The sequence below is a fragment of the Rosa chinensis genome, chromosome 2 (assembly GCF_002994745.2).
Source record: "Rosa chinensis cultivar Old Blush chromosome 2, RchiOBHm-V2, whole genome shotgun sequence".
NCBI classification, from domain to species: Eukaryota; Viridiplantae; Streptophyta; class Magnoliopsida; order Rosales; family Rosaceae; genus Rosa; species Rosa chinensis.
The window spans coordinates 61,541,367-61,557,725 of NC_037089.1; the positions used below are offsets into that span (position 1 = coordinate 61,541,367).

At 36.8% G+C, this 16,359-nt stretch overlaps 4 protein-coding genes across 4 annotated transcripts; all 4 read right to left on the reverse strand.

Annotated features, from left to right (window-relative positions):
- Positions 1-448: 448 nt before the first annotated feature.
- Positions 449-1,239, reverse strand: LOC112184689. Its single transcript, XM_024322931.1, has 2 exons — positions 948-1,239; positions 449-846 (listed from the first exon to the last, which is right to left on the reverse strand). Exons 1-2 carry the CDS (start codon positions 1,237-1,239, stop codon positions 449-451), a joined length of 690 nt encoding a protein of 229 aa, XP_024178699.1.
- A 1,523-nt stretch (positions 1,240-2,762) lies between these two features.
- Positions 2,763-4,508, reverse strand: LOC112184540 (transcription termination factor MTERF15, mitochondrial). Its single transcript, XM_040513663.1, has 2 exons — positions 4,446-4,508; positions 2,763-4,292 (listed from the first exon to the last, which is right to left on the reverse strand). Exon 2 carries the CDS (start codon positions 4,195-4,197, stop codon positions 3,220-3,222), a length of 978 nt encoding a protein of 325 aa, XP_040369597.1. The 5' UTR covers positions 4,198-4,292; positions 4,446-4,508; the 3' UTR covers positions 2,763-3,219.
- A 1,938-nt stretch (positions 4,509-6,446) lies between these two features.
- LOC112184539 (transcription termination factor MTERF2, chloroplastic) lies at positions 6,447-8,584 on the reverse strand. The gene has a single exon (XM_024322805.2). It carries the CDS (start codon positions 8,120-8,122, stop codon positions 6,905-6,907), a length of 1,218 nt encoding a protein of 405 aa, XP_024178573.1. The 5' UTR covers positions 8,123-8,584; the 3' UTR covers positions 6,447-6,904.
- Positions 8,585-10,154: 1,570 nt separating this feature from the next.
- LOC112187312 (casein kinase 1-like protein 2) lies at positions 10,155-15,474 on the reverse strand. The gene is made up of 14 exons (XM_024326055.2): positions 15,252-15,474; positions 15,107-15,147; positions 14,152-14,221; positions 13,911-14,059; positions 13,728-13,823; positions 13,547-13,617; positions 12,578-12,639; positions 12,430-12,493; positions 12,264-12,348; positions 12,036-12,162; positions 11,820-11,902; positions 11,683-11,743; positions 11,261-11,403; positions 10,155-11,096 (listed from the first exon to the last, which is right to left on the reverse strand). The coding sequence occupies exons 1-14, from the start codon at positions 15,325-15,327 to the stop codon at positions 10,800-10,802; spliced, it is 1,425 nt and encodes a 474-aa protein (XP_024181823.1). The 5' UTR covers positions 15,328-15,474; the 3' UTR covers positions 10,155-10,799.
- Between the last annotated feature and the right edge of the window lie 885 nt (positions 15,475-16,359).

Consider the following 16,359-nt stretch of genomic DNA (forward strand, 5'->3'; position numbering starts at 1 on the left):
GGTTTGAATCGAATTTGATTACATGGAATTGATTTTGATCTTTGTTCCTTGCGTTCCACCCTTGTATATATGTTTTTACATTTTCTTTAATTTATTTATTTTAATTTTAATTTTAAGAATCCTAATCCCCCCCCCTTATTTGTGTTTACTTGTATATATTTATTCTCTATTTTATTTTTGTAAATAATACTTTATTATTTTAATTCTTTATTTGTTTATACAATTGTATATATTTATATTCTTTATTTTATGTTTGTAAATAATACTTTTCTTTATTTGTTTCACAATTACAGGTGTACCCTCAATCCCCGGAATAGAACGATCCCTACTTACTTATACTACTAACGATATTTCAGGGTTAAATTATGCGCTTCCCAAAAGCGCGTCAGATACCATCAGCGAGATAATAACCTAAATTGTGAATTCTGTTATTCACTTGAAATTGGATCTAAGGGGCTCGACCAGCAGTCAGCTCGTCAAACAACGGGGACTTAGCAAGCACGTTGAGGTCGTTGAATGATCCAGGCATTTCAAAGAAGGCATGCCATATCCATGTGTCATAAGATGCGACTGCTTCGAGGATGATAGTGGGTACACGTTTTCGACCGCTGTATTCTCCAGCCCAACCTGTTGGGCAATTCTTCCATTGCCAGTGCATGCAGTCGATGCTTCCAATCATCCCAGGAAAGCCTCTTCGCTCAGCTTTGGCGAGAAGTCTTTTAAGGTTGGCCGGAGTACAAACCCGGAGGTATTCTACCGAGTACAGATTAACGATTCCTCTTGTAAATCGTTTCAGAGACTCGATGGAGGTAGATTTCACCATCCGACAATACTCAGCGCATTGATCTGCCCCGGCACCATAAGCAAGCATTCTTAAGGAATATGTCAGCTTCTACTGGGGAAGTAGTCCGACTTTCTTAGCAGCATCTGATTTCTGGACAAAGTACTGGCATAGCGACAAAGGTCACGAGAGATGCGGTTGAAAACATTGTGACTCATCTTGTACCGTGTCCGGAATACCTCTTGACGCTCCACAAAGTAATCTTCCATCATGTTTTTCCTTCTTGATTCCCTAAATCGCTCCTCATTTGGTGCACGCCCAGGTTGAGAACCCCGTCTTCGTGATCCGGAGAAAGCTTCAGCTTCAGCGACTGCTGCTACCACAAGAGCATTAGTCGTACACATCTCTTCATGATCTTCATCTCGAGATTGTCGATACTTAGCCCACAATTTCTTCATTGAAATGAGGGAAGGAGAGGAAATGTGTTGGATCTGGAGATATGAAAAAGAAGGAGATTTGTGAATATCAGCTTATGTGTGAATGGTGTGCTGCCTCTTGCTCTATTTATTTACAATTTTCACATAAGACGTGATCAGACTTCGAGGACACGTGTCCACTCCTGGTTCGAATTAATCTGATCCGAAATCTTAGATAAGATTACATCAACAATAACCGTTAGATTGAATAGTATGCAAATGATCTGGTCCATTCAAAGATGTCGGTGGTTATTTCAAGCGTTTCAAAAATATTGTCGGTGGTGCCTTCACTCATTTTATGAAAAATTGTCGGTGGTGCGTTTACTTATTTCAAGATAAATTGTCGATGGCTCATAATTTGTAAACCGAAAATATTAGAAAAAAAAGTAAATTGCATAATTATGACATTAATTATCCATAAATCTCCATTATTACCCCCCCCCCCCCAAAAAAAAAGAACAGTATAAATGACCTGTGTAAACACACAATGAACAGTCTTGACTGGTCAAGAAAAAAACAGGTGGAAACCCATGTCCAGTGGCAATGAACAGAAACTTGACTGGTCGAATTCTTGACTTTTCGACCTTGACATTTCTTGACTACGGGTGAACTTGCTCTAATGTAGCCAAATACAGAGATTCAAGTTAAAGCTTTTCACAGGTCCTACCACCAGAACTCGAGAAATTATTTTGTCCCAAAGTACCACATGACATTGCTATGTGGTGATCTGAGCCAATCATATTACTCGAATTTGGTGAGAACCATGCAGAGATGAAAAAAAAAATTAATTAAGATGACCAATTAGAAATATATACAAGTCATGTGGACCAATCGCATCAACCGACCACCACATGTACTATAGTTCAGAACCATGTTAATTTCCCGCAGAACTCATAAGTGCAGATTTAGTCCATACATGCCACACATCAATCAACAGCACAAGATGAAGGTCATAAGCATGATTTACCCATTATCATGCAGAAGAAATAAGTCGTATGATAAGCTTGATTCTGCTCTTTAAATCAACAGTATACAGATCAAATGTAAAGAAAAGAAGTTGACAGAGAATCCCAAATGCTGTCTTTACATGTCATTCCATGCTCAATAGAGCAGTAAATGTTAACAAACTAACTCGAGATGCACTTCACACTCGAGTTAACCATGTTAGAGCAGCAAAACACAAGCAGGCATCTTAGAGCAAACTTTTTGCACCCATGGCTAAACCCTCGATTCCCAACCTACAATCCATATACAACTTGTTACAAAACACATTCATGCAAATGTAGCACAAGAATCAGTCATCCATTTTCATTTTGGTGAAGATTCAATGCGTCCATCTTGAAATTGCAGTTTCAGAATTAAAACAGTAAAAGAATGACATTATAGCACGTTTACTGATCCTGTTAAATGATTGAAGCAAATACAAATGTTTGACATATGGTTTTTTCAAAAGAAGATAAAGGTAAGCTACAAGGGCTTTGGATTTGAAGTGATCAAACTATTAGAACTAAATATTTTAATAAGACTTTCAATTACTTGCCAATTCAAACACTTACAATTACTCTCTTTAGACAGAAATATTAATGAAATTTGAAGTGTCCTCTGCTGATGAATCAGTTCAGTAACCATCCATTTTTTTTAATAGACTCTCAAATCCAGCTGTTGATAGAGACTTTCCTTAAGCCTCGGAGTTTAGGCAGTTTGACTGAGTTCAACCTGCAAAAATAAACTTGTACAGCAATCCAATTGGAGTCCTACACCTCTCCCTGTCTCCAAGACTTCATCTCTCAGAACTAAGTGGTTTAAGGACAGCATATTTGGTCAAGCAAAGGATATGATACTGTAAAACTTGACACAGAGCAAGAGTTGACATTTGTACGAGAACTTAATCCTCTGAATCATCAAACTAGAATGCAGGATAAATCAACAAGCTTCATCCTACAATTGTTACACTCGAGTGACTCAACCACTTTCGTCGAATCCTAAACCAAATTCGGCTAGACCCATTTTCCCCTGTAAGATGCTCTGCAATTCAGGTGCTTGTTCTTCATATTTGATCACAAACCTTTCCAAGAACCACTTCTCGTTTTTGTGCACAATGCTAATTATATATAAATCTTCCTTGACAATTAAGCCCTTTAACTGGAGAAATCTGATGACTGAACACCTAGGTATGATTCGCTTCTCCAAACTATAAGTCAGAATATCTGGACGTGCAGCCAGATCTGCAGGCTGGCAACCCATTTTATTCAAAAGAAAATCCATTTTAGCTGAAATATTCTTCACACTGAAGCTCATAAACATGGGATTCTTTCTAAATGCCAACAACACATCATCTTCAGTCCAACCCCACTTCTCATAAAATTCCATCTTGTGTTTCCACTTTGCTGCATTGGTCACCGATACCACATACAAAGCTTTCATGAATGTAGTAGACGAAGGGTCAAATCCCATGCTGATGACCTTCTCGACATTTGTCTTAACCTTCTCAGAGTCAAATGACAGTGCAAGCAAATGAGAACACACCCACAGAGGAAATGACGCTTCTGGCACCTGATGCGCTCTCAGAATCAAAGTGTTGTGAGGTACATTGCTCAATACTTTGGGGTTAAACATATAATAGTTGCTAATGAAATAAGGGACCTTATGCTCAGGTATTTCTAGAGTTTTCATAATATCATAACAAGGTCTAATACTTCTCTCTAAGCTCAATGTCAAGATATTTGCGTTGACACGGAAGATCCGGGCAAGGTCATTGCCCGAAAGGCCAATGGAAGTGAAAAACTGGAGTTTTGGCCAAAGGGTCTTTTCAGCATTGGATACAAGCAAAACTGGGCATTTCTTAACAATGTCAGAGATGTGGGCATCACTGAGTCCATAGTCTTTAAAAAGCTTAATAACAGAGTCGGGTTTTTCTGGGGTGTCGAAGCGTACCTTCATCTTGTTGGATGCAGAGAGAGCCACTTGTGGGGAGAACCCAAATGAGTTTATAAGGTATGAAACTGTAAAAGAGCGAGCTTTATCATCTTGGACCCCTAATAATGGTTTTGATGAATATAATCTTGTAAAAGGTGGTGCCTTTTGAAGATGGGTGACTGAATAATCAACGGCAATCCTACAGCTTGGAACTAGTAATTGCAATCTTTTACAGCAAAAACCAAACATAACTGGATCAGAATGGGACTCACCCAATTCGAATGCTTTCTCTGCTGAAATTGAAGCCGGCAATTTAGTGCTCCAGTTCCTCCGTCTATTTGGGATTTAGGGTTTTGCTCTTCTTTTCTGGAACTGAAGATTGAAGAATACTACAAGTCGTATTTATACGGGATCACTTCTAAATATTTTAATTCTTTTCAATGTTATTCTTTTGTATCACTTTTCATGGATCACGGTATGGTATGTAAACACTAATTTGATATTTTAAACATCTCAATTGCTTAATGGTATGCAATAAAAAGATTTGTAACATGTTGTTTAAGCCTTATAACGTTAAGGAATAATCCAACAAGTCATATAGATTGAAAAACTGTTAGAAATGCTCCTAGCTTGTTTGGTTCACGGAATGGATTTCTCAAGAAAGTTGTTTCTTTGTCTTTCCATCGGGAAAAGAAATTAATATTCCTACTAATGTGTTTGGTAATACTAAGAAAATTAAATCAATAATTAATCGTATAATTGAAGAAAATTGATAATTGATACTTATTTTTTTATAGAATTATTTTAGCCATACAAATAGTGTAATAAATGTTAGAAAAGTGTAATAATGCTAGAAAATGAGAAATGAAAATGGTCCTTAGGAGATGGAAGGATTCATTTTCTTTCCTATTTTCCCTTGCAAGATGAATCTTTTTTCTAACCTTGCACTCACCAAACACAGAAATCTTTTTTCTACCTAATGACGAAGTCATGGGTTCGAGTCACCATTGGGGTAGGAGTGAAATCTTTTGATCATCTTTTTAAAAAATAAAATAAAAAACACAGAAAAGTAAGCATTTTCCCTTTACCAAACTTAAAATCCGTGAAACAAACGAGGCATTAAGGAATACCTTTTGATCATAAATTTGACTTCATCCCCAAAGCATTCAGCCAACATCTAAATAGTTATGCATAGTCTGCAATTATTCAAACATCTAAATTTCAATTAATTTGCAAACTTTAATACTTTAATTCTTGATCTTTTAAGTAAACCAAGATCGTGAAGTTCTTAGTCTGTGTAAATCCTAATGAATTGCAATCAATGTTGGATGACAAAATATGCAACCAATTCCACATCTCAAAGTCATCTTTTTTCTCTGGTCTCGTACATGTAAACCCTGAACTTTACGCTCTTGAGACCTAATTTGAACTGGTAGAAGTTGGAACCTGTGTTTGAGCTAAAGAAGCTTCACCTGAAATGAACAAATACCAAGGCCGAACAACTAAAAGCATTCAAAGCAAATTGTAAACCAGATTCGATCTCTAAAAGTTGAATATCTAACACTGATGAACAAATATTGGCATTTGGGTGTATACTACCCTGCTTTGCAGCAGTCAAATCAATTGCTTCTATGATCTTAAACTTCATTACAGTTAGTATGAGGCTTGTTTCTGCATTTTTGGTACTTTTCCCGCTGCTACATATCATTGTTCTTTCTCCCACAGATTCAACTCAGGCGTACTTGGCGACCAAGCTACCACCAATCACATGAGCACGATCAGGTGCATAGAGAGAAGGCAACCACTGCTGGAATTCAAACAAGGCCTCATTGATAGCCTTGATTGACTTTCTTCATGGACTGCAGAAGATTTTGTCCATACATGCTGCAGATTAATCAACAGCACAAGCAGAAGACAATAAGCATGATTCACCCATTAGGAGACAGTGAAAACAAGTCATATGCTTCGTGATATGAGAAGCTTAATCTTGTTCATTTATCAAAAATATACAGAATGAAATGTAAGGAAATTACTCACGAGTGAATCCCAATACTACTTTACACTGAGTAAACCATGTTGAATGGACCAACCCCAAGGAAGGGTGATTGAGAGATTTGTTTACATCCATGGCTAAACCCTTCCCAACCTACAACATATACTACTTACCAAACACTCCAGATGTAAATGTAGCACAAAGTTCTCCAAATCTTGAATTACTTATCCATTTTCATGTTGGTCAAGACTCAATACCCGCATCCGCATTGAAGCTGCAATTTCATATTTATCAGAGTGAACCAGTGAACCAGTAATGTCCCGAGTTACTGCCTATTACAGGAGTGCAGCAAATACAAATGACTGACATACAGTTTCTTCAAAGGAAAAGAAATCTAAGCTACATGGCTTTGGATTCGAAGTGTTCACATACATAGTAGTGTTCAAAAACTTAGAGAGAGTGTTAAACATGTAATATGAAGATGCCTGTCAAAGAGCAGTTCAGGAGCAATCCTATCTGAGTTGAACACCTCTCTCTCTATCATAAGAATTCATCTCTCAGAACTATGCGGTTTGAGGATAGCATACTTGGTCAAGTCATACACAGAAAAGAACATCATTTTCTGCATAGCCATTTAAAACTCTATCTTTGCAAGACAGAACATACTAAAAGAAATGAAATTGTAATGTTCAAAGCACAGTGAGATTTGTAGTAGAAGTTCATCCTCAGAATCATCAATTAGAATGCAGAATAACAAGCTTTGCCCTCGACTTGTTTCACTCCACCTCTTTCATCTAATCCTAAGCCAAACTTTGCAAGACTGATTTTTTCCTTGTAAGATGTCAGCAATTCAGGTACTTGCTCTTGATATTTGATCACAAACCTTTCCAAGAACCACTTCTCACTTTTCTGCAGAATGGTAAGTATCGATACATCTTCCTTTGCGATTAAGCCCTCTAACTGGAGAAGTCTGATAACTGAACACCTAGGTATGATTCGCTTCTCCAAACTATAAGTTAGAACATCTGGACATCCAACCACATCTGAGGGCTGGCAACCCATTGTATTCACATAAAAATCCATTTTACTGGATATAATCTTCTCACTGAAGGACATAAACAAGGGACTCCTTCTAAATGCCAACAACACATCATCTTCAGTCCAACCCCACTTGCTATAAAATTCCATCTTCTGTTCCCATTTCAATGTATCCGTCACTGATATCACATACAGTGCTTTCATGAATGTGGCAGATGAAGGGTCGAATCCCATGCTAATGACCTTGTGAACATTTGTCTTAACCTTCTCAGAGTCAAAGGATAGTGCCCTAAAATAAAAGGGCACCCACAGAGGAAATGAGGATTGTGGCACATCATGTGCTATCAGCACCGGAATATTTCGAGCAACAATGCACAGTCTTTCCAAACTATTCCGCCTGAAGTCACCAAAGAAATAACGGAGCTTTTCATCGGGGATACGTAGAGTTTTGGTGAGATCATAACAAGGTCTGAGACTTCTCTCTAAGCTTAATGCCAAGATTCTTGGGTTGTTACAAAGGAGCCTAGCAAGGACAGTGCCTGAAATGCCAATAGAACAAAAAAACTCGAGTTTGGGCAAAAGGGTCTTCTCAGCATTGAATAAAAACAGGTGTGGGCGTTTCCTAGCGATTTCAGAGACATGGGTACCAGTGAGTCCATAGTGTTTCAGAAGCTTAATAACTGAGTCTGGTTTTTCTCGGGATTCAAACTGTATCTTATGTTTCTTGGACAAAAAAAGAGCAAGTTCTGGGGAGAACCCAAATGAGTTCACAAAGTATGAAACTGTAAAAGAGCGACCTTTTTCATCACCTGATAATGATTTTGATGAAAATGATGTGATAAAAGGAGGCGTCTTTCGAAAGCAGAGATAACTTGGAAATACTAATTGCAATCTTGTTCTACAATAAAGACCAAACATAATTGGAGCAAAGGATAACAAGGCAAGGGACTCACCCAATACCAATGCTTTCTCAACTCAAAATGAACCGGCCACCAATTTCTTGCTCCGTCAATTTGGGATTTGGGGCTTTTGAGCACCGGAATCTGAACGCCAGAAACTCTGTATTCTTTCGGTGCGAAATTACAGAAAATAGCACTGAACACCGGCGGCGGCTCGCCTTTCTTATGTGCCTTTTTTTTTTCCCCTCACATATTATAAATTGAACTTTAAATTCTTGTTGGTAGAGGTTTCACTCGTTCAGTTCGAATCAATTACAAATCTTTATTAATTTTAAAATTAAAGCTTTCGATTTAAAAATGGAGCTACCAATTACCAATTAAAATTTTCAGTCTTTAATCATATCTACTAAATTCAGTATTTCGATTTTTTATATTATCAACATTATAATATTTTTTTTTCCTATACATTAGAATGAATAATATTAGATTTGATAAGTTGTTGAAATCTTTGAACTCATCTACTAATTTGATTATGGCTTTCTTTATTTACATATGACATCAAGTTTTAATTATTTTCAATAAAACTAGTATTTAATTATCTTTTACTAAGTTACTTAAAATACATATACTATTAATCTAGTATTAGTAATAAAGTTAATACTATTATGATAATAATTATGTTTACATTTCTTAATATACATGTATCTGTATTAAAAACTACAATATATATAGCTAATTTTTAGATAATTGGTAGATTGGATATTTACTAAATCAAATCAACTTTTTCATAAATATTCGATTTCGGTTTTATTGATTTTGATTACCAAAAGTTTGTTTATCAAATCTAAAATATCAGTTGATTAGGTCGGTTCTATAATTATCAAACCAAATGGCAACACTGTTACTGGTATGGATTTATCATTTATGTGTCCAAATTCTTTGTTATGGGCAATATAAATATATGATTAACGGTTCAAAAGTTATATTAATATTTAAAGATCATTTTTGCAAAATATTATTCACTTTAACTCATTGAATTACATCAAATATAATTTAGTGATCATTTGATGAATAATTCATCAAATGTGCTGATCACAAATTGGTGGGAGTTGGGACTCTAACTCTAGACATGGGAGTCCCATACTAGATAGCATTGAGTTTTTTTTTTAACTGATTTATTAAATGAACCAAAATAAAAAGACTAAATGACATATAGCAATTGAGAACCATAATTGAATTATGAAAAAAAAGTTCTAAATAGAAAAAAATAAATTTATAAGATACAGATAATAATAAAATTATCAATGAAGAATCTTCAGAATAACAAAGAACATAGGAGAATTAAAGATGTTGGAGTTTAGCAATGATTTCTAATATCTCTTTTGTCTATAATTTTTTTATTTATTTCCTTTTAGTGGCGAGTGAAGTGAAGCTTTAGTGGAATGTTGCATTCTAGAAAGTGAAAGTCGCCCATTAAATAATTTTAACGAGCAATCGTCTATCGGCAAAGACACGCCGCCCCCCTCCTTCTTTTTTTTTTAAGAGCACTGACAAAGAATTGTTGATATTTAATAATTGGCGTCAAAATAAGGGAGTATTCGTGAAAAATACCAAACATGTATGTATATCAGCATCAAAACTCTTACATGGACCATTAAGAAAAGTAATACGTATTATTTAAAATACCTTTTATTGTCAAACCCTTTGTTGCTTATATTTCAACCTTTTGCAAAGAAAAGACGAAATATTAAGAGGAAGAGGGGAAGAAGTGAAAGAGCATGAGATTTGAAATGTAAAAATGCCACTTCATATGTATATATTTTTTGAACCCTTGAACCATAGTTCGATTAATTACAGTCTCTACTACAATTTTCACATAAAAAGAAAACGAACAAAACAAAAGCAATCAGTTTATCTAATGATTGTTACCAACAGAACAATATCATCTCATTACCTGTCCGACAATAACAGTTGATAACAATTCAACTTTTAGGAAATGCAGAGATAAATGTGCTTAATCACCAGAACTACAGGCAATTACCTATACTTTGTAGTAGGAAAAAACAAAGTTATTTTATTTACTGGGGAAGAATAGGAAATAAAGACCGGCAACTGATCTCACAACACTCATCATACTGAAAACACAAGGTTTGAAAAAACATGAAAACACTAGGTCGATATTTCTGCATGAAGCCCCCTAATGTATGTCATGCAACCAAATACAACCACATCGAACTCCAATAATATATGCAACAGAAGTGCCTAGTGCCAACATCAATCGGTAGGCTTTAACACTCAGTACCTGCTATATCTAGGATTACAATATCATAATACATCACAAAATCAAAATGTTGGTGTACTTACAGTTTTACAGTGTCAATCAGCATTTGACCCACACAGTAGTGTTTGACAAAAGCACAAACACTCATTTGGACAAGGTATTGAGACGGTGAAACCACAGTGACACAACTTGTGCTGTATTGACAAAGGGCCTTCTTACCTGGGTAGGTCTTCTGGGCATCAAATTTCCACTTCTGTATGTTGTCATTATTGCAAACTGCTTTGAGACAACCCCAAATTGTTGCAGCTTTCCTCAAACATAGTACATTTAAGAAAACAAATTCCACCCGAAGTGTGTGAGAACTGTATACCGTTTTTCAAATTTACAGTGGGCGACATATTGAGAGAAGCGACTGCTAATACTGTACTCTCTCGTCGCTATTAAAATGAAGGGTCTCAATACCTCTGAGGGTGGACTCTAAGTTTTTTACGGTCGAAATATTTCTACCAGAAGTGGTACGATTCTGCTCTGAAGATACAACTGGTGAACTTCTTTGGACAGAAGAAATTTTACCTAGTGTTCCAGGACTTGCCTCTGTGGTTTGAGGGCGAGAGGGCTCGGATTCACTGCCAACAATTAATGCATCCCGACTGCTAGAAACTACAGCCCTCCTTGATGATCCAGTTGACCGCAAAAAACTAGAACTTGATAACTGCACAAATCCAAGAAAAACGACAAATTACATTAATCCAATTATACACTTGGCCAAATCATGATGACGACTGAAATGAAACAACCTAGGTGTAAAGCTGGTACAGCTGAAGATCTGGTCAATAAAAAGCAACACAAAATCAGAACAGAAACAAAGATACTTACCATTGCGTCTTTAGACACAGATGGATCATTTGCAACAGGACTTTTTTGTTTAGACAAGCTTCCAGGATTTACAATCGGTCCAGAATTTCTCCTACGTGAGGGATCTGCCAACGACCAACCAGTAGGTCTAACTTCCTCCCCACCTGCAAAACATTAATTAAAAATAAATACAAAAATAACATCTTGGTTAATGAAGACATTACATCCATAAATACTGGAATCGAGTCTAACTTCAATAGTTAAAGAAAAGAATCTGGAAAAATATAAAACCATATACAATAAACAGCAAATTTCAACCACAAAGAGAAAACAATGGCTGCAATTTCTGAGAGACTATACTAAGTAAATACGCAAACATTAAAAAGAAAGCTTTTCCACGTAAATATGACAGTGATTGAGAAAATGAATGATTATACAATTACCTGATTGTCTTTCAACATTTGCAACAACTGGAGGCAGTCCAGAGCTTGGTCCAGCACCACCCTATAAAATAGTGAATAATATAAGATAACAAGTTAACTTAAGGATGTGCTCAAATAGTAATATCTGTGTCACTTACAGGAGCACGAGTAGGAGGTGTGGCAATCTGCGACTGCTGATATTTCAAGATTGTCCAATCAAAGACATAATCAAACTGAAAACCTGGCGTAATAAGACATCAATATGTTAAGCTCTACAAAAAGACCACTACAGCACTATCAAGTAAGCTATCAAAGAACTATATTTAAACAGATTTTCTGTGTACGGGGGAAAAAAAAAGGGAAGAATGTCAAACCTTCGCGAATAAAAAGGTCACGAAACAATCTCTTCAGATAAGCATAATCTGGCTTATCATCAAAACGTAGAGATCTACAGTAATGGAAGTATGAGGCAAATTCGGTGGGATAACCACGGCATAAGGCCTAAGAAAGAATTAAGAAAGCAGCAGTTAATATTCCATACTTCCAAGAATACCATTGAATCATTATTGTGCATAAAATCAATACTATGAGATTCAGTTAACCTCAATTGATGTTGACACTTTCTTTTCACTGATCTTCTCATACTTCTGCTTTTTAGTTCCAGCCTTCAATCCCTGCCATGGAAGACTATCCAAAACACAAAGTCATGACATAATCGAATATGCAAAAGAATAAAAAGGAAAAAATACCAGCAGGTGCAATATTTACCTTCCTCTTAGGAAGTACATAAGCACATATCCAAGTGACTCGAGATCATCCCTTCGGCTTTGTTCTATACATCAACAATTACAAGATCAGAGTCGGCTAGAGGGAGGGAGGGAGGGAGGGAGGGGAGGGAGGGAGCTAGATAGCTTACCAATGCCAAGATGAGTATTCATGCTTGCATATCTTGCTGTCCCAGTCAAATTCTTATTATCTCTGAATTAACATGAGCACATCAAAACCATAGATAAACTAACTAAGAAAATGCCATTTCATATCAAAACACCCAAGACAATGGGATCGGCAAGGCAGATAAATATAACAGGATTAAACTAGGGCAGGTGCCAACTGAACACTAGTTCAGAAATAAATGCATTATGTAAGCAATGGGATCGGCAAGGCAGATAAATATAACAGGATTAAACTAGGGCAGGTGCCAACTGAACACTAGTTCAGAAATAAATGCATTATGTAAGCAATATCGTGTGGTCTGATTACCTTACAGTACTGCACATCACAAGTCTCACTAAACCAATTCATAATCAACCAAATTTATGTTAAAAAACTTATTCCAAAAAGTGGATCTCATTCATTTGGGGTAGACACCGACCAACTACAGCCTCAATCCAGGCCTTGACGGTAACTAAATACAAGAACATGAAAAAAATATCCTCATACCTCCAAAACATCACTAGTCAAAAACTAAATCACTGAAAATGCTTTCCTTGCTCCTTTAAATAATTATACTTAAAATGACATAAAATACTGGCTGAAGAAACCTGCTCTAGAGCAATCATAAATTGCCCAAGCGAAAATAAATGATATAAGTTCCAACACCATGAATCCATGATTGTATCTAACTAAATAGAGAATCGGCATTACAGATTGAATGTGGGTAAACCCTCAACGTCCTTGAAAGTCCATGTGAATCTAATGCTGGTACTTTAGACATCGATAGTAGCACAAGTTAAAGTCCGACACATTAAGAACCACCCCTATAAGTCTATTAGGCCTCTAGTCTTCAAACACATATTCAAGAGAGGAAGAGAAACTGACAGAATTTCAGAAGTAGGGATGAGCTGTGAAACAGGTCAATATTCAAAAGGCATTCAAAGCAACCAACCTATAAGGAATATGCTGATGGGTTGATGTGTCTCTATACTTCTTAGCGAGGCCGAAGTCAATGATGTAAATCTACAAAAGCAGAGAGAAAGTAATGCATTTACATATAGCACAAAAATGACAACAATAGTTACATGGAACATAAACACTGAATTAGGAATTAAATAGAAAGTTCAAAGGACCTGATTTGCCCGACGACCCAATCCCATTAGGAAGTTGTCTGGTTTGATATCCCGATGTAGAAAAGACTTGGAATGAACAAACTCCACTCGATTTATCTAACATGAATTTCAATACAAAGATGATTAAACTACAAACCACACTAGATTCCAGAAAATATGCATCCATCATCAAAAGAATCTTACCATTTGATCTGCAAGCATGAGAACAGTCTTAAGAGACAACTTCCTACTGCAAAAGTTGAATAAATCCTCAAGACTAGGTCCCAATAAATCCATCACAAGAACATTGTAGTCTCCTTCAGTGCCAAACCATCGCACATTTGGAATTCCAGCTGACAAAAGTCATAAAAGAGTTCAGAAAGATATGTACTTCAACATACATAGTACAGAAAAAGCAAAAAAGGATAGTGGTGAAGGCTATTACTTCCTCCCTGTAGTATTTTATACAACTTCGACTCATACAGCAACTGTGGATGCTTTGTCTTGACATTTTCCTGAGAAAGAGAAGCACAAATCAGTAAGAAGAAAATATAGCAACCCCACGTCATCCGAGACAAGAACAAATAAGAATATCCAGCCAAATATGCAATTGAAAGATTAACAGATCATACACAGATTTTCAGCACTCATTTTGATAACAGTCAAAGGGAGCAAAAAGCAGAAATCTCATTGAATGAACAGGGCTAAGGGTCATACCACAAAAGCAGAAAGAGTAAAAACTCACAACTGCTTCGCCACCCCACCCCACCCCGCTTAACAACCCCCACTGCCCCACCCATGGGTGTGTGGGAACATAAGGTGTACACTACATCATGCATACTGAACATCGGAGCAGTAAAAGTGCTGGGAGAAGTGAAGTGTTCAAAGTGCACAAAAGGCACTATAATCTTGTAGCTAAAAATCACCACACAAACAAATCCAAAGAATTTCCTATCTTAACAGGAGACTCATATGGCGGTGGAACCTTTTCAAGCCCACAAATCTAACAGGACCTGACACCAAACTCTTCTCACACATTCACTACGCTTGGGACAATCCAAAACGGGCGTAACAATACACAAACCGCATTCTGCATTTTCAAATTACCCTTTCCCAGCATCACCCAATGGCAAGCCCTCTCGATAACCGCCTTTACACTAACAATTACATAACAACAGCAAAAACAATTCCTCACAAGAGACAAAATTTCCACTTGCACAAGTCCCAACATGGCTTTCTTTCTATTCCCAGAAACCAATCCCTCCCAAAATCACAGACTGATCAAAATTGCAAGGTCAATTCAGCACAAACTCATCATCTCAGCCAAAAACATCAAAGTCAAAACCAACAATTTCTCAATGCGAAAACGAAAAATTGAAAAAAGCAAAGATAAAACTCACAAGCTTAATCGCAACCTCCTCGTTCGTCTGAATATTAGTACCTGCATATCATCAAACAAAAACAAAGCCAAAAAGAAACTTGAAAAAGAATCGAACGACGAAAACAAGGGCGAAACCAAAAGAGAAACAAGTGAGGAAAGCGGACCTAAGTAGATCTCTCCGAAGGATCCACTGCCGATCTTCCGGCCGAGTCGGAACCGCCCCCCAACTCGAGGCTCCATAGCCCAAACAAGTCGACGATCACAGTGAAACCCTACCCCTAAAAATCAAAACCCTAAACAAGAGCAAGAACAAGAAGAACAAGACTTAACGAATCAAATGTGGACCGTACCAAAGGGCCCTTGACCAAACCCCGAGTCTCGCAGAAAAGAGTTGGATAGATAAATCAGCTCCCGCAGGGAGTGGCAGGCGTGTAAATCAGGGCGGTGTCTAGGGGTACAATTGGAAACTCATCTCTCACTCATCGAATCGAAGCGGCATTTTCCTGTGGCGTTTTATACACCCTTTCCCCGCGTTACCTTTTTGGGTAATTACGGACGAAAAACGATGTCGTTTGGGTGGCTTCTGGAGATTGTTTTTCATTTTGAATTAGTGTCCTTTTTGGGCAATTCTTCTTGGATGACCTAACTGTTACACGACTGTTAGATAGTTAGTTACATCTGACATGTGTATACTGTTACATTAGTTAGCTGTCGAAAACAGGCGACACGAATCAATACTGGAACATTGCATCATTTAGGGTCTTGAAAGAAAGCAAATAAAATGAAGAATCGTTAAAAAAAAAAAAAAAAACTTAAAAAAATAAAATTCCTAAATCAATAACTGTGTGTTGTTTAAAGTAAATTATACAGATCAGGTGAGGTTGAATAGTCATGCATGTGATCGAGGATGGTTTTGGTTTTGGAAATAATAATATATTTTTTTTCATGACTTAGGTGCAACTAATTGAGTCATGTGGGTGAGATGTGTTAAGAGTTAGGGCTAACACAGTAACATGTCTAGAAAGCAATCAAAACTACTTGACAATATGGATGATGGGTTAGGTAAAAAATAATCATATTCCATGTTAAATGGGCAACCAAACAAGAGCTCGTGGTTATCAGCCATCACACACAAGACACAACCGTTATACATTGAGCTTTTATGTATCTGCATTTTGTGCTCCATTTGTAAATGTTAAATAGTGAGAAGTAAGTTCAGCCTGTACAATTCGATTCTGGCGGTCCGAAAAGTGGAGAACATATGCAGAAGCA